Below are 24,437 nucleotides of genomic sequence, written 5' to 3'. Positions count from 1 at the left end.
GCGTCTTCCTTCTCTCCCTCAGCGCAACGCCTGGAAGAAGTGGCCGCTGAGATCCTTCTCACAAATAGTCATTCTGTAGAGAATCTCCACTCTGGGGTCCGTAGCAAGTACTGACTTTCCATCCTATGTTGTAAGCTGATAAGGGGAGTTTTAAATACTGAACAAGTTCTAATTCCATTGCTCCTAGAGTTCTAGTGCTTAGTGGGTGGGTAGGGAAACGTTCCCTTGTTTTCATCACGCATGAAAAGTACCAAGAAGTAAGCAGCATAAAGGTTCCAGCCATGCATTAAGATGCTACAGTGAGAACAGGGGGCCGCTGGGGGCCCTGGACTCCTGTGGGAGTTCAGTGCTGAAGGGGAGGCTAGGTCCTGCTGTCCTAGGGATGGACAGAGGCCCTGGGCTATGGTGTGTGGAAGAGGACCTTGTGGGGCACAGGCACTGAGCTACCCATCAAGTGAGCGGGGGCAGGTAAAGACCACGCCTGTCCATGTGCAGGCTTCTCACAGGTGCCCTCGGCCAGCGCCCCAGAAAGAGACCACAGGGCCCCTTCTCACCCACAGACATGGCTTTCCGATACGGGCTCCTGAGCCCCAGAGCTGGCATTCTAGGAGTCTAGAGCAGCCCCTGTGCCAAGGCCAAGGCTTCCTGGAGGCCACCGCATTGTCGGAGCCAAATCTTGTTGTTTTTGAGGATTTGTTCTGTTTGGTTTAGCTTTGCCCCCAGCCCAGGCCTCCATGGTGGCCAAGAGCTGTCCCTGGCCCTCAAGTCTGCAGGGAGTGACTCAGGGACAGGGCAGCAGGTAGGGCCTAAGGGAGCCCAGCCTCTGTGGTGGGGTCAGGGACTGGGCTTGCCCCACAGGAATCCTACATCTGGGGAGATGGGATCCTGGGTAGGACTCCATAATTCTCCCTGGGTAAGACACTTTAATTGTCCCTGGATAGGATACCGTAATTCTCCCCTTCTTTCCTCTTTTCTTCATTCATGCATTGATTCACCCACTCCGTGCAAGGCTTTGGGCTAGGAATTGGGGAACCGCGGACAAACACTTGCATGGTTTATACTCCCAGGAATCGCCTCTCAGAGGAGCCTGTAGAGGACAGAACCGTGTGAGCCTGCAGCGGTCGCATTGTGAAGACAGCCAGGCCCAGGCCTCTTGCAGGATGCAGAGTCACACAGCTGGGAACATGCCACAGATAAGGCAGGGACATCGGTCAGTCCGAAGGATGGAGGCAAGGGTTGCAGGGAGAGCCCAGCAAGGACAGCGGGGCCTGTGGGCAGGAGAGGGGCCTACATGGCTGCAGGGCCAGGCCTCGAGGAGCCAACGAGCCTTGTGGAGGAACTCGGGTCCCCCTGAGGAAGTGAAGAGCCTCGGATGATGCTAAAGGCTGGCCTGGAGGTGATCCCAGCCAGGGGGCCTGCACTAGCACTGCTGGAAGCGGAAGCTGGACAGATGGGGAGAGGCCTTGGGTGTGACATCAACAGAACCTGAGGGAAGCAAAACCCAGCAAGGACACACTCCGTCTGCTGGCCTGGGGCTTTGGATTGGTGACGTGGACGATGAGTCTAATTTTGGGGCATTCAAGCAGCTTTGCAGTGTCAGGGGGGTGCAGGGGTGGACCTGAAGTCAACCTACGCTGGCCTCAGAGCCCCAGCAACCTGCAGGCAAGTCAGGAGCCAGAGGCTGGGGCAGGGGCGGAGGAGGCCGCGGTAGGAACAGGGAAAGGTCGGGGAAGCACAGACGGGCCCCTCTCTCCAGATTCTGCCTGTAGGAAGGCGGGGAGAAGAAGGGCCCCAGCAGGCAGCGAGCTCAACTGCCCTCGCCTCTTCCTTCCTCTTCCTGTGAAGAGCGAGACAGGGGAAGGAGCAGAGGGATTCCCCGCTGGCTCCAGGAGCTGGGGCAGCAGGGGCCTGGAGTGAAGGCGCTGTGGGGCCTGACAACCTCTTTCCTGCCCAGACCCAAACCCCAAACCCTCCGCCACCCGCCTGTGCTGAGGGGCTGCCCCCACCTGAAGAGGGAGGAGGACGGCCAAGGCCTGGGAGGCGGGATGGAGCCTGTCTTTAGGGGAGTGAGCACTTCCTCCTGGGAATCTGCATGTTTCCAAGAATCAGAACTGACCAGGAAAACTATCCCCGAGCTCAGGAAAGCCAGGGAGAAGAGTGGCCTCCCACCTGGACCCACCCATATGCCAGCACCAGGGCTGCCATTTCCACAGGACCCAATGGCATGGCAGGAGATTACCCAATTTCTGGTTCTTCAATTTTTTTCCAAAATTCCGACTTACTTTATATATTATTGTATGTGGTGTGTATGTGTGTATATTTTTCTGTTCCAGCTGAAAAAATTCCCTTTACAAGCATGTCCAAAGCTTCTGTACCCGAGGCTGAAAATTAAATAAAATAAGCGTGTCCAGCTCCTCCTCTCCCATCTGCAGGCACAACCCGAAGCCTGGAATAAGTCACTAGCCCGTCACTGTCTCCCAAGACACGAACCTGAGATGGAAGTGCTTGGGAAGCTGCTGTGAGAGACAGAGCCCCCAAGAATGAGGCTGGGAGGCTGCTTTCCTCAGTCATGTTCACCCCCGACATGCACACGTCCATGTGCACTCACTCACTGTCAACAAAACCTCCTCCAGCATCTTTCCTGGTGACTCCTGACTGCTTCTGCCCTCTCCCAGTGAACCAGTTTCCCTCCCGTTCACAGCATCCTAGCCCACCCGTCTCCCGGCTTTCTTGAAAGGGGACCGACGGTGCCTAAAGCCTTGGAGAGGACACAGGGAAAGAACTCTGCTCTTGAATCTTGACTGTGTACCCAGAAGCACAGGTTTCCGGAAAGAATCGAGTCACAGCCTCATCCGTTAAGAAAGCTTGCTGGAATCAACGGTGCGGGGTGGTTTCTGAAACGTGTTTCTTATTTAGCCTTTCAGGTTGCCCGAGAGCAAAGAAAAGCGGTATCAGGATAGCACAGAGCAAAGAAGATAAGGAAGATCAAGAGCCCATCAGGTACGAGCACCAGTGGGGCTGAGAACCGTAGCAGGGGTGCCGTGTGGGGATGAGTCATTCAAGCAAAGCACATCTGCTGATTGGCTGAAAAGTTACAGGGGCTGTCCAGCAGTAAGCTGATATCCATCAATCTGAGGTTCCAGGTAACCCAAATCACCCTCAAAAACACCTTCCCTCTCTGCTTGGTGGGGAAAGCAGCTGAATTATTGGGAACAGCAGATTGGTGAACGCTCCTGAAAGTACTAAATACACCACCACAAGCGAATGCTTCACTGGTATTCTGGCTTGTAAAAATAGTTTAGTTATACCTGCCTTGCTCTAAAGCAGGGCTTGGGGCCACAGCAGACACTGGGCTCGGGGCCTGTGACGACCGACGGGCTGCCCAAGGGGGTGTTTGTCCCCATCCCACGTCAGCCACGCCTGGGCCCCAAACACCCACACAGTAAACCTCACTCCACATCTTCAGAAAAAAATTTTTAATTAAAACAGAATCAAAATAAAAGCGTACATTATTCAAATAAATTAAGATTTGTCAAAATAAATAGGTAATGCAAATTCTGGGGAACGCGAACTTTTCTGTTAATAAAAACAATGCAGGCAAACTCACCACTCAGGACACATGAGGAGCGCTTAGGCCAGGCCCTGCCTCCTTCAGGCGCCTCTGCTGCCCTGGCGTGTGTCTTGGTCCTGCCATTCCCAAGTTCCCAGGAACACACCTGCCCCGTGTCCATGTGCCAGCCTGACTCCAGGAGACTTCCTGAGACGTCTCTACAGCTGAGTATCTTCTCTAGCTGGAAGGGCATTTTAAGGCCTCCGGAAGACACAGCCAGACAAACGTCTTCTAGCCCTTGAGAAAAGCACGAAGCAGCCTCTTTAAAAATAATGCCACGACATCTTATTGACTTTGCATTTTTTCCACCCGAAAAGCCATGGTTCTGTCCCAAAGTGGTGCCTTTTAAATACACGCTTGTATAGCTGCAAGCGGCTGCATGGTCTTTTGTGTGCTGAGCCCATCAGTCCCCACAAGGCACATACACTTTGTTCCAGAAAATCCTTCCCTCCACAGTGGGTCAGGCCTTCTGCGCAGGTGAACTAGTTCAGTCTTCCACTAGGTGGTGTCTTTTAGTGACTTTTCTTTCTATTTTTCTTTTCCTTTTGCTCAGCCAGGAGGGCATGGTTCTTTTCCTCCTCATGCCGGGTTATCCTGACTTTGTTACAGAGACCACCAGCCGATGGTGGCCAGGCAATAAAGTGTGTCCCCTCTGCCTGCCTGCAGGTGTCCGGTCCCCGGGTGCGATGGCCAGGGTCACATCACTGGGAAGTACGCGTCCCATCGCAGCGCCTCCGGGTGCCCCTTGGCGGCCAAGAGGCAGAAAGACGGGTACTTGAATGGCTCCCAGTTCTCCTGGAAGTCGGTCAAGACAGAAGGCATGTCCTGCCCCACACCAGGGTGCGACGGCTCAGGCCACGTTAGCGGCAGCTTCCTCACACACCGCAGGTGAGTGGCTGCGTCTGTGGGACCCTAGCTGGGATGGTGCCGCCGAGAGCCAACTGGCATGGCTGGTTACGATGGCAGCAGGTACCAGCTTCTCCCGTCACCTGTGTTTAGAAAAAAAAGGCTGAAAACTATCGTACCAACCTAACGAAATTCAAAGGTTTGGGGACAGCGTTGAAACACCTTAAACTTACATTAGGGAGCACAGCCTCCTTCAGCCCCATCTATAGATGACCACAGCAGTTTTCCATGTTTAAAATTAGAATCCACAGTAAGATATAGATTTTCATTTTAGACATGCACATGAATATCTTAAGATTTAGTTACTTATTTCACCTGAGATTCACAGGCAGGCCTCACTGGGGGAAAGAGGATGGCGTTTGGCACGGTGGCTCCTGGTGAATGCCTGCGCCAAAGATGCATGAGAAAATTCCCAAAAGAGCCAATCAACCTCATTCATTTTTATTTGCTTCATTTAAAAAGAAATACAAGCAGTTAGATTATCTTAGGAGAGGCCCGTTCTGTGCAGTCAGATGGTGCAGTCGGTCCCTCTGTGGGGAGTGAAGACCGGGGTGGGACCTGTCTCCACGGCTGACGGCTCCCATTACGCTCGGCGTCCCTCAGCTTCCTTGAGGAGGTGGAGGGGAAGATACAAACATCACACGTACGATGTGAAGGTCGTGCCCTTTGGGGAGATTTGCAGTGGTTTCCTTTCTGCTGCCCTATGTGCCACTTTTACGAAGATCACACCTGCGCCTCAAATCCATCTCAAACACAGCGTGAACAAAGCTGGGTATGCAGATTACAGGAATAATGGCACGTTCAGTAATAGGTGACTCTGATCCTTAAAGAAATGTTAAGGAAGATTTTTTTTAATTATTAAAGAAATGCCTGCTCAAGTAGAAAATTCAAACAATATAAATTGGTTTAAAGAGAAAAATTGGCCGGGCACAGTGGCTCATGCCTGTAATCCCAGCACTTTGAGAGGCTGAGGCGGGCAGATCACTTGAGGTCAGGAGTTTGAGACAGCCTGGCTGGCATAGTGAAACCATGTCTCTACTAAAAATACAAAAATTAACTGGGCCTGGTGGCTGGCACCTGTAATCCCAGCTACTCGGGAGACTGAGGCAGGAGAATCACTTGAACCCGGGAGACGGAGGTTGCAGTGAGCCAAGATTGCACCCCTGCACTCCAGCCTGGGCAACAGAGCAAGACTCTGTCTCATACAAAAAAAAATTGAGAGAGAGAAAGAAATTGAATGTTCTTTCCCGGACCTGACCTCTCAACTCCCTTCTCAAAGGCAGGCAGTTCCTGTCTTCTCTGGAACTGAAAAGCACCCCTATTTATACACATGGATCTCAGTGTCTCCCAGAACCCTGCATGAGGACAGGGGCCTTGGCTGCTCACCAGGACCACCCAGGGCCCAGAAGACGGGGCATTCTTCGTTAGGTGCACGGAACCCCAGGGTATCACAGAGCCACGTCACCCTCCCCCAGTGAGCCTGCTGCCGTGCGTGCCGCCCGGTGTCCTGTCCAGGTTTGATTGTTACAAAGAACTCCACGTGAACGTCCTTCCACACACAACTCCATGTCCTTGTGCAAGCAGATCTTCAGGATATATTCCTGGAAACAAGAATGCTAGCTTTAAAATTTTGACAGATTGTGCCAAAATGCCCTCCAAAAAAGTATCTACTTTCCCAAACCTTTCACCATTAATAAAATGTTTAAAAATTTTGTAAAAACCCTGCCCATTTGACCTATGAGTAAGGGCTTGTCTGTTTTGCTGGCCTGACACAGACGAAAACAGTTCCATCCTCTCACGTGAGCATTTCTGCACTCCGGGGATGGCACTGGTTCAGAGCTGCCTCTACGGAGCCTGGTGCTTTAGCTTTCCTCCTGCTGAGACTTTGCCCATTTGATTTAAGCAGCAAATACCAGGTGCCAGATAAGTGCTGTTCCCTCCCACTCCCCAGCCTCTGGTTGCATTGCATGTTAGGGCCAGAGGACGGCCCTCCACCAAGAACTCTGTGCTGCCGCTTGTTCCATGGGGGAGGCTTAGAGCTCAGGAGCCACTGAAGTGGGAAGCAGGACCCCGCCCCAGGTCACCCCTTCCCAAATGCCAGGCGTGAATTTCTGCAGCTAGAACCTCACCCGCACATCTCTGTCTACTCTGTTGCCAGCCTCACCTCAATTTCCACCCTTCCCTGTTTCTTTTCTCCAAAGGGAGCCTCTTCCCCAGGATCCCGGGCACAGAGTGAGAGCATGTTGAGATGCATGCACTGGCCTCGACAAGCTGATGGAATCTTGGGGAGCAGGCTGATGGAATCTTGGGGAACAGGCTGGTGGAATCTTGGGGAGCAGCCTGATGGAACCTTGGGGTACAAGCTGATGGAATATTGAGTGCAGGCTGATGGAACGTTGGGGTACAGGCTGATGGAATGTTGGGGCACAGGCTGATGGAATGTTGGGATGCAGGCGAGCGGAATTTGGGGGCACAGGCTGATGGAATGTTGGGGTGCAGGCTGATGGAATCTTGGGGGCAGGTTGATGGAATCTTGGGGTTCAGGCTGATGGAATCTTGAGGCACAGGCTGATGGAATCTTGGTGGCAGGTTGATGGAATCTTGGGGTGCAGGCTGGTAGAATTTGGGGGTACAAGCTGATGGAATCTTGGGGTACAGGCTGATGGAATCTTGGGGCCCAGGCCACATTAGTGAGTAAAATCACAGCTTACAGGCTCATGTTACTCAGAGAATTTGCAATGCTGGAAGCTCCCATCTCTAGAAAGCTGTATGCCTCTCACTTCACTCCCACCTGGTTGCCACCCACCCTTGCCCAGGGCTCAGAGCCTCCTCTTTCAGGATCCCAGGTCCCTGGAGGGCCCACAGAAGTCCAGGCATGATAGAAATGACTCCAGCTGCCCATGCCCCACCTACCCTGCAGGGCCACAGCTTGATGGGAGAGGCCACAGGCTCCAGGCCCAGGTATCAGCATTCACGTGCAGGGTGTGGAGGTGGAAATGCCAGTGTGCTAGGCAGCTCTTGCTACAGCCCTGCCGTGGGCTGGCTGAGCTGCACGGAAATGTTGACACTCCTCCATTTTACTAAAAGGCACCATCAGAACTCTCTGAACTGCTGGCTTCGGCCACCTCCGAGGAGGAAAGGGGACCTCCCTGGGTGTCACAGGGCTCTGGGCGTGTCTGCCCGGGGACCAGCACCTCTGTTTGTGCAGCAAAGGAAAACCCGGGGCAGCAGCACAAGGGGAAAAGGGGCAGTCCAGGCCTGAGCACGGCGGACCTGGGTTCTGTTCTGTTCTGTTTTTATAGTTGTGGTAAAATATTAACACACTCATCTTTAGGTGTATGGTTCAGTAGTGTTAGGTATACAGATGGTCCTCGACTTACAATTTTTCGATCTTACAATGGTGCAAGAGCAATATACACTTGGTAGAAATGGCACTTTGAGTATCCACGCAACCATTCTTTTTCACTTGCATACGGTATTCAATAAATTACATGAGATATTCAAAACTTTTGTATAACTAGGGCTTGTGTAAGTTGACTCTGCTCAGCTGTGGACTGATGTAAGTGTTCTGAGTGTGTTTAAGGTGGGCTAGGCTAAGCTATGATGTTGAGTCAGTACAATTAGTAAATGCATTTTTGACTTAAAATATTTTCAAGATACAGTATTTTCAACTTAAGATGGCTATATGGGGATGCTGACCCCATGGTATGTGGAGGAGTACCTGTGTCCATCCCCATGGTATGTGGAGGAGTACCTGTATCTATCCCCGTGGTATGTGGAGGAGTACCTGTAATCATCCCCATGGTATGTGGAGGAGTACCTGTGTCCATCCCCGTGGTATGTGGAGGAGTACCTGTGTCCATCCCCGTGGTATGTGGAGGAGTACCTGTGTCCATCCCCGTGGTATGTGGAGGAGTACCTGTGTCCATCCCCGTGGTATGTGGAGGAGTACCTGTGTCCATCCCCGTGGTATGTGGAGGAGTACCTGTGTCCATCCCCGTGGTATGTGGAGGAGTACCTGTGTCCATCCCCGTGGTATGTGGAGGAGTACCTGTGTCCATCCCCGTGGTATGTGGAGGAGTACCTGTGTCCATCCCCGTGGTATGTGGAGGAGTACCTGTGTCCATCCCCGTGGTATGTGGAGGAGTACCTGTGTCCATCCCCGTGGTATGTGGAGGAGTACCTGTGTCCATCCCCGTGGTATGTGGAGGAGTACCTGTGTCCATCCCCGTGGTATGTGGAGGAGTACCTGTGTCCATCCCCGTGGTATGTGGAGGAGTACCTGTGTCCATCCCCGTGGTATGTGGAGGAGTACCTGTGTCCATCCCCGTGGTATGTGGAGGAGTACCTGTGTCCATCCCCGTGGTATGTGGAGGAGTACCTGTGTCCATCCCCGTGGTATGTGGAGGAGTACCTGTGTCCATCCCCGTGGTATGTGGAGGAGTACCTGTGTCCATCCCCGTGGTATGTGGAGGAGTACCTGTGTCCATCCCCGTGGTATGTGGAGGAGTACCTGTGTCCATCCGCGTGGTATGTGGAGGAGTACCTGTGTCCATCCCCATGGTATTCGAGGAGTACCTGTATCCATCCCCATGGTATGTCGAGGAGTACGTGTATCCATCCGCATGGTATGTGGAGGAGTACCTGTATCCATCCCCGTGGTATGTGGAGGAGTACCTGTATCCATCCCCGTGGTATGTGGAGGAGTACCTGTGTCCATCCCCGTGGTATGTGGAGGAGTACCTGTATCCATCCCCGTGGTATGTCGAGGAGTACCTGTATGCATCGCCGTGGTATGTCGAGGAGTACCTGTATTCACACTGTTGTGAAGCTGATCTCTCCAACTCTTCCGTCTCCATCGAAACCCTGTCTCCATTCAACACTGACTCCCCCTTCCTCAGCTGCCTGGCCCCTGCACCCACACTGCGCTTTCTGCCTCTATGAATCTGACACTTCTGGGGACCTCCTATAAGTAGAATCCCACGGGGTTTGCTTTTTTGTGACCGTCTTATTTCACGGAGTCCATGTCCTCAAGCACATGGGCTTGAGGGCTTGTAGCACGTGTCCGAGCTTCCTTCCCTTTTAAGACTGAATAATATTCCATCATGTGTTGACCATGGTTTTTCTCTGTTGATCAAATCTTCATCAATTTTATTAGACAGGCAGAATATTATTTTCTGAAAGTGTAAAAATATTAATACCCAGCAAGAACACAGCTAAGCGCACAGAAATACACGCATTAGAAAGCCTCAGACATTTCTGTTTCCTCGGAAGCCCTGGCCTTGCCCAGACTGCCGGGACTGCCTGGCGGTTTTCCCAAACCTTCCAGGGCTTGGGCTAGCAGAAGCGTCCCACAAAGCCCCCGCGGACACGTCAAGATTGGAGTTTGGAGGGCCCTTGTACGTCCCACCCGCTATGCAAACGAAGCAGCGGTTAGAAGCAGCAGCAAAAAAAGATTGAAACAGAAGCTGCCTGTTTTATTTCTCTTTTCCCCCAAACTGTGACAGTCTAGCCAGATGATGAAGAACTGCTTTCAAGCAGGTGCCAAAATATAAACAGCAGAGGAAGCAGGAACCAATGTGCATGGTTTGGGGCCCTGCTCACACGCCCAGCCCACTCCTGGGTCTCAGACCTGACAGGAGACCCTGGTCACCCACCCCATTTGCTGTGAAATCGTTTCCACTTCACTTCACGGTGGGTCCTGGCACGGCCGCTGTTCTTTCTGTGTTGAGGGTTAGGCAGGAAGGCTCCTTTGCCTGAGCCTGTTCCCTGAGCTGAGTCATGTCTGAGAAAAGCAGAACTGATGTAAGAGAAATAGAAAACGTTTTATCTTTAGGGTTGGCCAGGTCTTTCTAGAAAAGCAATGTCTAAGATTAAAAGTCAAGGCCCCATCCTGGCTCCTGGGCGCGTGCATACGTGGTGCCATGACCTTTGGGGCAGATGCCATGTTGTGGTTGTAAAAGCAGCTATGACGAGACCCTCAGGTCAGGCGTAAAGGCCAATCCCTCCCATAAATGAGGGGGAGAACCGGAGGCACATGGAGAAGCCCAGGACGGAGGAGGCAGGGACAATTCCACCACAACAGAAGTCGGGTAGAAAATGCTGATTTTATACACGAGGAAGCGGCAGAGCGGACGGCTCAGGACGGGAGGGTGTCCTCAGTCCCAGTGAACACAGACTGAGGACAGTACCAGGCCATGACCAGGGACCATTCGGCCCATGCAGACCCCCAGCAAGCATTCTGGACAGGTGCTAAGGCCGAGCCACATAGCAGAAGCGGCAGAGCCTAGGGTGGTGATGGTGAGTGAGACCTAACACTCACTCCCTGAGCCCAGAACCTCACAGTGAGGGAACAGACTCACATAAAGCCTCGGATGTGGGCACCTGGGCGAGGCCAACCACGGATGCAGTGCCACCGGTGCACGCTGTGGGGGACACTGGCTTTAGACTCAGAGGAATCTGAGGAGGCCTCCTAGGACTTGAGACCCTTGGGGTCTGTGCCCGAGGAGAGCTCAACCTGCAGCTCACCCTCCCCTAAGCCCCCAACGGATGTGTCATTCATTCATCTCATTCCGCCGACACAGACAGACACGCCTCCACCAGCATTGATGATCTCTGGCCAGGTCTGGTTTACAAAGTTGAGTACCACGGCCTGCTCTTTAGAGGAGAGAAGAGACCATGTTTTAGAGAATGCTGTGGACTTGGGTGAAGGAGATTACAGATGCTGCAACATAGTGCCAGGCCAGCCATCAGCAGCACAGAGGAGAAATGTCTAGTTCAGATGGGGCGAACAGGCCAGGGCCCTTCAGGAGCCAAGATAGGAGCTGAATTTTGAGGAAAGGCGCAGCTCACCACAGGGAGGAAGTTACATCAAGGACTTTAAGTGACTCTTGGAGTCTGGGCTTCGAATGTGCCACCTTGGTGGCTGTGGAGGAGACCTGGAGCGGATGGGCAGGCAGACACGTCAAGCCATTCCCGTGGACCCAAGTGAGGCATGATGAGGGCTGGACCTCCGACATGAAAGGAAGGACAGATTACAGGACTGCCGAGGAAGTTGAACCAGCAGGGCCTGGTGGGTGAATCCTGGCGGGAGAGGTGGCCCCAACCTCAGCAGCTGCACGGGTGGCAATGCTGGCAGTTGGGAAGATGGAAAGAATGAAGCCTTGACTGCCATGGGGATCTTAGTCTGCTCAGCTGTCACGAAAAGAATACCCTGGGCCAGGTGGCTTGAACAACTGACCTCTATCCCCTGTCCCTGGGCTGGAAGTCGGAGATCAGGCTCCAGCTGATCTGGTTTCTGGGGAGGCCTCTCTTCCCGGTCAGCAGACAGGGGCCTTCTCACTGCGTCCTCACAAGGCAGGGAGAGAGCAGGCTCGCTGGTGTCTCCTCTCGTCAGGACTCTGATCCCGTCAGATCAGGTCCCCACCCTTACAAGACCATTTACGTGAATTATTCCCTTAGAGGCCCCAGCTCCAAACACACCCAGCGGTTAGGACTTCAACACAGGAACCTCGAGGAACACAAATACTCACACCATGAAAGTGGGGAAAGATGGTGATTTCATTTTAAATACGTGAGCTTGAGATTCTGAGATTCTGTAGGACTTTGAGGTGGGAATATCCACCCAACAGCTGGGAACGGGCCTCGGGAGGTGTCTGAGGGAGAGCCGTGTAGGAATCAGGAATCGGCAGTACTAGGTGGGAATACGCACCCGGCAGCTGGGAACGGGCCTCGGGAACTGTCTGAGGGACAGCCGCGGAGGAATCGGGAATCGGCAGCACTCAGGTCACACTTGACCCTGTGGGTTTGCCCTGGGACCAGGGGTCCACGGAGAAGAGCAGCAGCAGAGACACCCCGGGAGATGCACACATTTGTGACAGGTGGAGGCGGAGAGGCCGTGACGAAGACGGAGCTTCACGGTGGTGTTAGGGGCGCCATGATGTGCAGAAGCTTCCAAAGAAAAGAACATGCACAATACAGGGAAAGTGGCGAGAGGCCGGCGTGGTGCAGAGTTCAAAATGATGCTGGACTCATTTGGGGTATTGGTCGTGGGAATGCAACTGAGGCGCTTTGTGGAGAGTTTAGGGAAAAGATCAGGCACCAAAACCAGAATGAGATAGGACAAGAGTCGGATGGAAAGTTCAGGGGGTCATAGAGGACACGACTAATGGTTCTAGAAACGCAGACCGGACGAGAGGAGAGGAACAATGCTGGCAGTAGCTGGAAAGGCGCGGGAGTGGGCAGGACCTCACCGGCACAGAGAAATGTGGATCTGGCCTTTGTCTGAAGAGGAAAAAGCCAGGAGGAAGAAATGGGTTAAAGATACAGAAGGCGGCAGGAGGACCAGATGGAGACAGATCTTGGCAGAGGTCAGGAAGCCACAGACAAGCTGGACAAATGTGGACGTAAATGCACTGGGGAGCCGGGGGTCCTCGGAGCAGAGCTCCATCTGGTCCATCTGGACAGGGACTTCATGGAGTCGTCCACACATGAGTCGGACACCTGAGCGGGGCTGCAGGGCGTGGTGGTGTCTGGGATGCCTTCAGGAGAGGGGATTCCAAGGGAATCACAGCCATGCCAAGGACACACAGGGAACTGGAGACCACGTGTCAGCCACTGGAGGGGAGGGCACACTTTTGTCCCCAACGCTCAGCTGTCAGGCTGCGGGGAAGACAGCAGCGTGGGAGCCTTACTCCAGCCCCGGTGACATGCGGGTGCATGCGGGAGGTGCAGAGGGAGCAGCTCCAGGTCACCAGCCGCCAAGGGGCCATGGATTATGGAGGATTCCGTGAGGGAGACCGCGGCCGGCCGGCAGGGAGGACAGAGCGAGGAGGCACACTCCGCAGTTCCCCTAGGCCCAGCGAAGAGGCTCCTGAGGGAGGGACTCCTGCCATGCTCCACAGTTCCCCCAGGCCTGGCCCTGCTCCTGGCTCTGGGAGCATCTCCTCCTAGCCATCCTGAGCTGCCTCATCCTCATGGTGTTTCACACCTGTGAACAATTCGGGGTGCCGAGAACACCCTTTACCCCATCTCCCGGTGAGCCCTTCAGGCTGCCAAGGGCACCCTTTCCTCTATTTCTCCTTCTGTCATGTGATGGCTCCTCATCTTCCAAACAATGTCAGTGGAGGCTGTTCAGGGCTTATGGGCCGACAGAGCTCTAAGCACCTCCGCATACCAGCCTTCTTAATCCTCACAGCAGCCTGAAGAAATGGGCTCTGTAATTATCTGTGTTTTAAAGATCAGGACATTGAGGCAAAGAGAAGAGAACTTCCCCTGGGGTCCTGTGAGTGACTGAGCCAGGGCTCAGGTCCAGGCTGCCTGACCCCCAATGAGCGACTGCTTTGCACTATCTCCCTGACTCTGATCCCTGTGATGATCTTGGTGAAACTGCCCCAGCCTCCTCTCTGCAGACACTGTCCCTTCCGTTTCTGCCTGATACTGAGTAGCTGCAACATCCGCCACGCTCCACTGCAATGTCTATGTGTGGGGACCTTTGGTTTCCTTCCTGCACATCCGTGGCACCTCATTCTGCGCTGCACACAACAGCTCCTAAGAAAAGCTTTCATGCACCATTGACTCAATACATTTTATGAGAGGAGATTTAAGTCTGTGTTTAAACAGGAAGCAGCCGTGTGTTCACTGGGTGCGGATGTGAGGAACCGAGGGCCTGCCAGGAGACAGGTGCAGTTCACAGGTGTATGGGAAGGTGGGAAGGTGAGAGATTCTAGTCAAGCAAAAGGAGTCAGGAGGTAAAGGTGGGGGAGAGGGAACCAGGGAGTGCTCTGCCGAGGCCTGAGCACCCCAGAGGTGAGGGGCCCAACGCCATCTTCATGGGAGACCCTCACCAAGCGCTGGGCAGCCCACAGATGCAGGGAGGATGGGGTGGAAGAGGGAGGGAAGTGGAGGGGAGACCTCTGCAGCTGTTGAGCCTTCTCTCTCGTGTGCGGTGCCCTGAGCATCCTTCTTTGCCACCACTTCAGTTCTCACTCCCCTTCAGTTAAATTTAGGAAGATTCTCCAAACTTAAAGTTCTAACTTTGAAAAACAAATATTTTTAGAAGTAGCTCATATCTTAAGAGTCTTGACCAACATACATTTTTTAAACCTTTTCTGTCTGGAATATGTGAAGTGTTCTATTTATTTTTGGGTTCCTCTCTAGTCCATTATAATTGAGAACATAACCTTTTATAGAATGTTTGTCTTGCTTGATATATCTCAAGGGAATTGTTGCAAAAATAAGTCACCATATTGAGTACTTACTATGTGAGCTATTTTTTAAATCAGTCATCTCATTTAATGGAAGATTAGCGAGGATAGGCTGACGGCCGTGACAAACACACTTCAAACTACTTAAGCAGAGCTGAGGTCTACACACAAGGCAACAGGGAGAAGGGCTCTGGCACCTTCAACACACTTTCCAAGGGCTGTTTTTATTCCATAACCAGAGAGAGGAAAAGAACATGGAGGACCCTAAGAGGGAGGTGTTTAGGGTCTGGATCTGGAGGAACACACCTTACCTCTTTCTCATTCCATCTGTAAAACCCACCCCACAGTGTCACCTAACGCTGTGAAGCTGGGAATTCCATAAGTAAATCCTGCCCCAAGGTGTCATCTGACATTAGGGAAGCTGGGAATTCCATAAGTAAAACAGGCCCCCCAGTGTCACCTGGTACCGGGAAGCTGGGAGCCCAGACAGGGACACCTTCATGCTCTCTTGCCTCTCTGTGGTGCTGAGTAGCCATAGTTTTTACAGACACACAGGTTGACGTTCAACCAATGTGCCCTGAGATCTGTGTGGTCCTATTTTAGAGATGAGGGAACTGACTGGGAGGCAAGCCGCTCTTCTGGATGCATGGCCGGTAGGGAGAGACGTGGGGCTCCTCCGGGGCTGCTGGGCCTCGTTTGTGGACACACCCGTGTGATCCAGGACAAGACTCTCAGGGCGCAGGGCGTCCACAGCGAGCACGCAGCTCGTCTACTAGGATTCTGGTTTTGATCTCAAGACAGATCACTCGCTGGTGTCTGGAGGTATGGGGGAAGTACAGTGAGGGGACCCTCCCCAGCTGTCCTCTGGGGGGGAAGTACAGTGAGGGGACCCTCCCCAGCTGTCCTCTCGGGGGGAAGTACAGTGAGGGGACCCTCCCCGGCTGTCCTCTGGGGGAAGTACGGCGAGCGGACCCTCCCCAGCTGTCCTCTGGGGGGGAAGTACAGTGAGGGGACCCTCCCCGGCTGTCCTCTGGGGGAAGTACGGCGAGGGGACCCTCCCCGGCTGTCCTCTCTGGGGGGTGCCCTGCCCCTGGATCCTCAGGAGGGTGGTTCCTTGTCTGCCAGTTGTGTGGAGGGGAGGGGTGCTTGCTCTCCCTGTCGTGGACGAGGACCGGCCACCCTGTCCAGAGACCAGATATATGGACAGGGCACACTCAGGAGGTTCTGGTTACTCTGTGCTCAAGTCTCTGATGTTGACTCCAAATTCCACATCATCAGGGAATAAAGATTTGGTGTGTCAGCAATGCTGATCCCTGCCATAGACAGAGCCCTGGGACTGTGTCACCTCCAAATGCTCCTCCAGGACTCTCCTGGCACTCCCTGGATGCTCCCCTTTTCCCAACCAGGGAGGTCCCCTCAACTCTCTGAGACCCCCCTCTAGGCAGAGTGGTGGGAGTGAGGACCACAGTGCCAGGGGCTCCTCCAGGCCCAGTGGGAGCTTTCTGTTTGACTGCGGCATGTTTCAATGATGCACCTTGTTTTGTAACACAGGACGAAAGTTCTCCTGAGCGCTGGGTCCCTCTGTGATCGGCAGGAGGTGGAAGGGAGGGTGGCCCCAGCCCAGGAGTAAATGCAGCACAAGGGAGGGAAACAGAGCATTTCCATCCAGGGCTGAACCCTGCTGTGCCCCAGCTCCTGCGAAGCCCCATGCCCCCATTCCGGGCAGGCAGCCCCTTACTATCAACCCTTCAGTCATCTGGCCAGGTCACCACCTCAGGGAAAAGAGAGGAAATGTCGCTGCGCTGTGTCCAGGCCGTGATCTCTAGTCCTGGAGGCCAGGCAGGTTGACCCACCCAGAGCCCTGCAGGATGGGGAGGGGCCTGGGGCGCCAGCAGGGGTGGGGATTGCTAAAGTGAGATCCTCGCCACGATGCGCCTCCTCCTGCATCTGCTCTGGGAAGAAAGCAGGACTCAGTGAGCACCACCCCCACCCCACCGCCTGCTCTCATGAGGAACCTCGCTTCTGAGAACTACATTCCCGACCCCCACCCATGCTCCCCTGCCCCACGCGTGCTCCCCCTGCCCCACGCGTGCTCCCCCTGCCCCCACGCGTGCTCCCCCTGCCCCCACGCGTGCTCCCCCTGCCCCACGCGTGCTCCCCCTGCCCCCACGCGTGCTCCCCCTGCCCCACGCGTGCTCCCCCCGCCCCCACGCCTGCTCCCCCCGCCCCCACGCCTGCTCCCCCCGCCCCCACGCCTGCTCCCCCTGCTCCACGCCACTCCTGTGGAAAACTGGCCTTTACTGAATCACTTTACAATGAAGCCTTCAGGGACTTGACCTCTCTGACCTTTGGAGTCAGCTCCCTGCTCTGCCCCAGGCCCAGATGCCCTCCAAGGGGAGACCTTGCATCAGGGGCCCTCCGCTTTCCCCGACACCTACCCTGCATTGACCCGGTGCCCGGTGCTGCCTCCCAAAAACCCCTCAGACCCTTTGCTTCTTTTACTTTAATCTCCATCTTTTAGTGTTTGACGGGAAGCAATTGGGAGGGGAAGAGTCAGATTCAACATCTGTCTCAAACTGTGAATCCCAAAGAGCCCTGTGAATGCAGGAGTGAGAGGTGACATCTGGTCCTCCTCTGCCTGAAACAAGCCAGTGTTCTGGCCCAGCGCTGACCGGGGTGGAGCGTGACCCTGCTTTGTTTTTGCAGGAACATTTCCTCCTGAGGCACTCCCACATTCGCCCGTCCCCCAGCCCTCCCCAGGGCCTGAGAAGCATTCAGCAGACGCTGAATGAAAGCACTGAGCTTCAGCAGGGCCCTCCGCACTAGTCCAGGAAGCTGAACTGTGTTCCATGCCCGAGCACCGTGCTGGTCTTCTAATTTCTTCTCCAAAGTGGCACAAACAAAGCAGCTTATACCCAGGCCCCGTCATTAGCTCAATTTTCCCACAGTGGAAGCCCAGACTGGCCTAAGGGGGTCCTCTGCAGGTGGCACCCCCAGAGCTCATGGTCCAACTCACAGCTCATTCGGGTTCCTGGCAGAACTCAGCTCCTGAGCTTGTAGCCGTCAGGCCCGACTGTCCTGCTGGACGTTGGGCAGAGTCGTCCTCCGTGGATGAGGTCCCCAGGTCCTGGCCACACAGCTGGTGGCCTCACCACTTGGCAGCCGGGCTGGGGTCTCATAGGATGTCCCCCCATCATGGGAGCAATGACTATACTGTGTTCACAGGGCCACCCACACTCAAGGTCAGAGGCCCATGCACGGTAGGTGCACACGGGGAGACCTTGGGGCCACCTTAGGATTCTACCCACTGGAAGGGGGCTATCCAGCTACTGTGCTAGGATCTTCAGAGAAATAAAGATTTCAAGACAGTCTCTGTCGCAAGAAACTTAGCCTGTTAAAATTTTATAGGGAAAACCAATATACAAACAAAAACTTGACAAAACAAACAAACAGGATCATTCTTATATCCAATAAAGAGATGGAGAATCTGATATTTTAAAAGCAAGTTCCGGCCGGGCGCGGTGGCTCAAACCTGTAATCCCAGCACTTTGGGAGGCCAAGACGGGCGGATCACAAGGTCAGGAGATCGAGACCATCCTGGCTAACATGGTGAAACCCCGTCTCTACTAAAAAATACAAAAAACTAGCCGGGCGAGGTGGCGGGCGCCTGTAGTCCCAGCTACTCAGGAGGCTGAGGCAGGAGAATGGCGTGAACCCGGGAGGCGGAGCTTGCAGTGAGCTGAGATCCGGCCACTGCACTCCAGCCTGGGCGACAGAGCGAGACTCCGTCTCAAAAAAAATTAAAAATAAATAAATAAATAAATAAATAAATAAAAGCAAGTTCCCATATGTGAATTAGTCTCAATTAAACAAACAAACAAAAAACTTTGACGTCCTCATAATTAGTGTGAAGCTAAGACTGTAATTCCGATCTTTTGATTTCTCCAAATAATTTCTAATAAACATAATATTACTTGATTCTTAAGGGAAGAGTAGGTAGGTTTTCAGGAGTATGCCAACTGTTTAATGGAATTATGTTATAACATGTAAATTCTACCAGTGTGTCTGTTTCCTGTAACTTAACTAATTGCCGTCTTCTCCTCCGCCGTATGGTGAGAGCTTAGCTTGCTCTCCATAACCTGGTGGCTGTGGTGCCTCCCCCCGCTCTTCACCCCAGGTGTACCTCTGGGGCAGGTGGCAGCTCCCGGGGGGCCCCTGTCCCTGCCCGAGCACCAGCCTCATGGGCGGCTCCTCCACCTTCCCAGCTTCCAGCCCTGAGAGCTCCTATGTCTGTCGCCATCAGGAAGGCAGGGGAGTGGTGTGTCTGAGGCCTCTTTCCACCGCTCCATGCTGCTCTCAGGGGAGGGGGAGAACGTCTGGCTCTCAGGCCACTCTCTGAGGACCCCCAGGCATCTAAACCCCTTTGCTCCTCTCCTCTCCCTTGTCTGTCTCCTCCCTGGAGATTCCTTAGCCGCTACCTGAGGATAAGTAGCAGGATGCATCTTATCCTAATAAGGGGATGCATCCTTCCAAATCTATGGCCGCTGCAAGGAGTTCCTTCTGTCTCTGGGATTTGGCATCCACAAAGCGAAGCGTTTGAAACGCAAATGCCTTTTCTGTGATTTTTGCCTCTAACAACTGTTCCTTGAAGTACCAAATGCTAGCCAAAATGGTGGTAAAATGCATAAGAAGAACAAATTATGCATCGGCCGGGACACTGCGGAGTCCTCCCCCTCTCTCTCCTCTGGACGACTCAATATGCATTGACTGGGATACTGCGGAGTCCTCCCCTACTCTCTCCTCTCGACAGCTCGCTGCACGGATCCATCCCCTGAGTGCTGGTCAGTGCTCCCCAGAGGAACTGCAGAGGGCAGTGTTCCAGCGCCACCCTTGCATAGCCTGGCCAGGGTGTCACAGGCTGGCCTCCGAGGGCTCGCAGGGCCCAAAGCGCAAACTTCAGGATGAGAGAGCAGCTCAGATGCAGAGGCCCATGCCCCTCTCCTCCCTGCGCTCAACCTTCTCTGGGATCCGAGCTCTCCATCCAGGCTGGCGTTGATGTCCGACACATTGTGACCCCTATCCTGCCAGCCTTCGCAGCACTCTGGGTCGGAAGGAACATTCCAGGAAGGCAGTATTTCCCAGAGGACGGAGCGCCGCCCTGCTCTGCTGGGCCCAAAATTACCTAACCCTGGAGAGACATGGAGAAAATAACAAACTGAATCTACTTCACAGATTGTTGGAAGAACGAGTTGGGGTCATGTATATAAAATGCTCAGTGCAGGGTTCTAAGCATAGGAGTATGTCTAGTAAGTCTAGTCTGCTTTATTAGCTGTTGTTTAAATTTGTTCTATAGCAAGAATTGCTGTCTGTTTAGAATCCAAACTAAAGACATTCCCCAACCCCCATGGAGAGGGCTTGGCACTTTCCCTGAAAAGCCTCTGAGCCTCCCACATCACCTCTGTCCGGTGGCCCCGCTGCGGGGAGGCGTGGCCTCATCCTGTGGGTTGTGCCAGGGACAGCGAGGCCCAGGCCAACACTGTGCTACGTGATGGTCACTGGACACCTGAGGCTACTCAGCTCTTGAAGTTTGGCCCCTGTGACAGAGAACTGACTTTTTAAAATTGTTTGATTTCAGTAAATATAAATGTAAATTTGACCACAGGAGATGAGGGCCACCACCACTGGCAGTGCAGGACTGAACACACTGCCAACCACGGGTCTTCCTACAGGCACCCGGCCTCATCGCTGCTCCTCCCAGGAGCCTGACCCGAGTCCCACCTGCAGGGCTGAACATGCGGCCAGCCACGGGTCTTCCTACAGGCACCCAGCCTCGTCACTCCTCCTGCCGGGAGCCAGACCCACCTGCAGGGCTGAACATGCGGCCAGCCATGGGTCTTTCTGCAGGCACCCAGCCTCGTCACTCCTCCTGCCAGGAGCCGGACCCACCTGCAGGGCTGAACATGCGGCCAGCCATGGGTCTTCCTACAGGCACCCAGCCTCGTCACTCCTCCTGCCAGGAGCCGGACCCACCTGCAGGGCTGAACATGCGGCCAGCCATGGGTCTTTCTGCAGGCACCCAGCCTCGTCACTCCTCCTGCCAGGAGCCGGACCCACCTGCAGGGCTGAACGTGCGGCCAGCTGAGGGTCTTCCTGCAGGCACCCAGCCTCGTCGCTGCTCCTCCCAGAAGCCTGACCTGAGCACCCCCTGCAGCCTTCGCTTCCCTCCTGGGGGGCTGCTCAGAGGCTGCCCTCCAGCGCCAGCCACACCCACTCCAGCCGCTGCCTGCTCCTTCCTCCAGGACCCTGGAGCCGAAGCCCTGAGCCAGATAGGGTGAACCTGAGTGCCCAGAGTGGAGAAAAGGCTACAACTACAGCTGCCACAGCTACAGCTCTGACAACGACTGCTGCAACCACAACCACAGCCACAACAGCTGCACAGCTGCAGCTCTGACAACTACAGCTACAACAGCTACAGCTATGACAATGACGGCTGCAACCATAACCACAGCAACAAGCTACACAAACAGCCCTCACCACCACAACCACCACGACTGTAACAGCCAGCACCACCAGCTGGGCACCCCTGCTGGGTCTGCCCGGGGAGGCCACAGGGCTGTGCAGCAGAACAGGTGTCTCCACATTGATGATCTTTTCCTCCCACGTGTCGAGGCTATTTGAGGAGCTTAGGGCAAAAGCTCACATTTGCAGAAGAGTTATGGTTCACATGTTAAAAAGAAAATGAGGTGCAATAAGGTCCCTTTCACAGGTGTGGGGGCCAGGTCATCAACATACCCCTTCGGGAGACATAGCCAAACCACAGCAGTGATCATGTTAACAACCGAGCCTCCTGAGAGGCAAGCAAAAGGAGAAACAAAACCAAGCATTTCCCTTCTTCTGCTGGGATTAGACTCAGTCCTCAGCAGCAGGCAGCTCGAAAGGGGCCTTCACAGCAGAGGAGGGCTTCACCGTGGACACGGCAGCCGCAGCGAGGCATTGGCTCCTGACTGCCGGGGGCCCAGATGCCTGGGTCCTGCACCTCAGCCCCTGACACTTGGAGACCACCTCAGGGTGAGTTTGCTGCCACAACAGCCATCCTGTCCCTGGAGGAAGGAAGGGGCCCCTCTCAAAGGACACTCAGGCTGCAGGCCACACTTCTGCCTCTATCCTCAGACCCATGTGGTCCCAGGGCCAGCCCTCGCCATCGTGTGGCAGCCAGGTGCCTGCTGAGCACGCAGGAGCGTCCCTAGGGAAGAGGGACTGGCAGGGGACACACCCTGTGCTCTCCGGGAAACAGACCCAACCCACACAAAGATGGCAGACACTTTGTAGAAAGGTGCATGTGTGTTCCTCAATACTGGGTTTATTAGGCATCTCTGTTGGGACTCCTGGCCAAGCTCTACAGACTGAAATCAGTTATCTCCACTAAATCTTAAAACACCACTAAACTGACCCACTATCCTCTTACAAACCCACAAATATAATGCAACTAAATAACTAAATAAGGAAGAGAAGTGCAGAGCATCCCATCCACAAAGCACTGGGAGCTGTCCAGCCCAAGCACACAGGGCTCAGGCCTCAGCTCCCTGCAGAGGAGCTGGTAGGGGAGGGAGAGGGTGGGGGTGGAGAAAAAGAGGGAAGAAAGAACCCAGAAAAAGAGGAGTGAGGAGCTTGCAGAACCTCCGTAGAAAAGAGGCTGGGACCTTGAGGGTGGGGATTCAGAGTCGGTCGGAAAACAGAGGACCAGTTGAGCTCTCTAAGAGGGGTTCGACTCCTGGCTGCCCTGCCACAGGCCTCCTTCTCCCTGGAAGGAGAAGCTAGAACAGAAGCTCTGGAGCTGGTGGTAAGAAGAGCTGGAAACAGGATGAGCCGTTGTACTGAAGATGGGAACATCAAGTGACATGGAGAGGCCCCAAGGCCTTGGTCCTGTGTGACTCCGGGAATCCAGTGGCTCCTGCTCCTCTGCCTTCCCCACTCCCTGCCACTCCAGACAGCAGGGGCCTCTTCTCTAGAACCAACTGGCCTCCAGGCACCAGTGTCTGGGAAGTATGAGTGAACAGCCAAGGACTCTGGCCACTGAAGGCAAGCAGTGAACAACATGCCAGAAACCAGGTAAACAAACCAGCCTTACCAGGGGGCAAAAAAAGCTCAGAGGAAGCAGAAACATTTCTGGAGAGAGGAGCAATCTTTTTAAAAACCTATAATTTGTCATCAGACAGAAAAGAACAGAAAGAACATTAAAATATATTGTATTCATAACCCAAGAAACATTCAGAGAACACGAATACCTATTTTAAAAAATAAATAAAAAGTTTACTTAGAAAGTTAAAATGTAAAATTGAGGTAATGTCCCATAAATTATAAAGAGATGAGAAAAGAAGATAAAAGATTTTGTTTAAAAAAATAGAGAAAGAATTCAGGAGAGTTAATAATCAACTAATAGGAGTTTCTGAAGAAGTAGAGAGAATAGAGAAAATGGAAGAAAGAAAATTCCCAAAGAAAGAAAACAAAGAAAATCCCCATAACAGAGCTCTTGAGTTTTCAGATATAAAGGCCTCGTTGAGTAGCTATGCAATCATGAAATGGTTCTGTGTCATCCAGGGCTCTACCCAAGAAGCAGGACCAATAGGATTTATATACGGATGGGTTCATCACAAGGAACTGTCCGACACCATATGGGGCTGGCTCAGCAAGTCCAAAATCTGTAGGGCAGACAGGCAGCCTAGAAACTCTTGGTCAGGACAGGTTCCCTTCCACAGGGAGGATTTCTTCTTCTTCAGGGAAACCTTAGTTATGTTCTTAAGGTCTTTTTACTGCTTGAGTCAGGCCCACTGAGAGTATTGAGAATAATCTCCTTACTTAAAGTCAACGAGGCCAAGTGTGGTGGCTCACACCTGCAATCCCAGTATTTGGGGAGGAGAAGGCAGGAGGATCACTTGAGCCCAAGAGTTTAAGACCAACCTGGGCAACATGGCAAGACACCATCTCCACAAAAAATTTCAAAATTAACCAGGCATGGTGATGCATCCCTGTGGTCATAGCTATTCGGGAGGCTGAGGAGTGAGAACTGCTTGAGCCCAAGAGTTGGAGGCTGCAGTGAGTATGATCATCCCTCTGAACTCCAGCCTAGGTAACAGCAAGACCCTGTCTCAAAAAAAATAAAAATAAAAATAAGCCAACTGATGGTAGATGTTAGTCACTCTACAAAATGCCTTCGCAGCAACACTTAGATGAGTATTTGATTAAACAACCAGGTGCTGTATCCTCTCCAAGTTGACATATAAAACTATCATAGCCAACCACACGGAAGTTCATCATCATGAAATTTTGAGAACCTGGAATGGGGATGCAGAGAGCGAGAGAGACAAACAGAGACAAAGTGAGAGACAAAAGAAAAGGAAGCTAATAAAAGATGTACTGAGCAGCAATGTTGGAAACAATAATCAAATAGAACAATGCCTTCAAAACTCTTAGGAAAATGTTTGCACACTCAGTATTCTGTACTCAACCAAACTATCAATTTGGAATGCAAAAGCAGCAAGCCGCATCCAGTGGGTGACCAAGCCCCAGCCCTTCTTACTCCTCTTGAGTGGGTGCTCTCTTCTGTACCCTTGCCATTGCTGCCTCAGGCTGTACTCCCTCATTCCTCCCCTAGTCCCCTCTGCCAGCTTCCTCACTGGCCCCCCACTGCCCTCTGCTCTCCGCAAGCATCCTCCATG

General features: G+C 53.4%; 1 protein-coding gene across 31 annotated transcripts in view; it reads left to right on the top strand.

The window, feature by feature from the left end:
• Positions 1-24,437, top strand: part of LOC105497564 (myelin transcription factor 1 like) — a 533,126-nt gene that overhangs the window by 477,327 nt on the left and 31,362 nt on the right. For all 31 annotated transcript variants that reach the window (XM_071076157.1, XM_071076158.1, XM_071076139.1 and 28 more), the window contains 2 exons: positions 2,917-3,000; positions 4,277-4,498. In XM_071076157.1, coding sequence (XP_070932258.1) covers positions 2,917-3,000; positions 4,277-4,498 — 306 coding nt within the window. The remainder of the gene's footprint in view (positions 1-2,916; positions 3,001-4,276; positions 4,499-24,437) is intronic.

The sequence above is a fragment of the Macaca nemestrina genome, chromosome 13 (genome assembly GCF_043159975.1).
Source record: "Macaca nemestrina isolate mMacNem1 chromosome 13, mMacNem.hap1, whole genome shotgun sequence".
Classification (NCBI taxonomy): domain Eukaryota; kingdom Metazoa; phylum Chordata; class Mammalia; order Primates; family Cercopithecidae; genus Macaca; species Macaca nemestrina.
The sequence above is the reverse complement of the archived record's forward strand: the minus strand, read 5'-3'. Positions and strand labels throughout refer to the sequence as shown.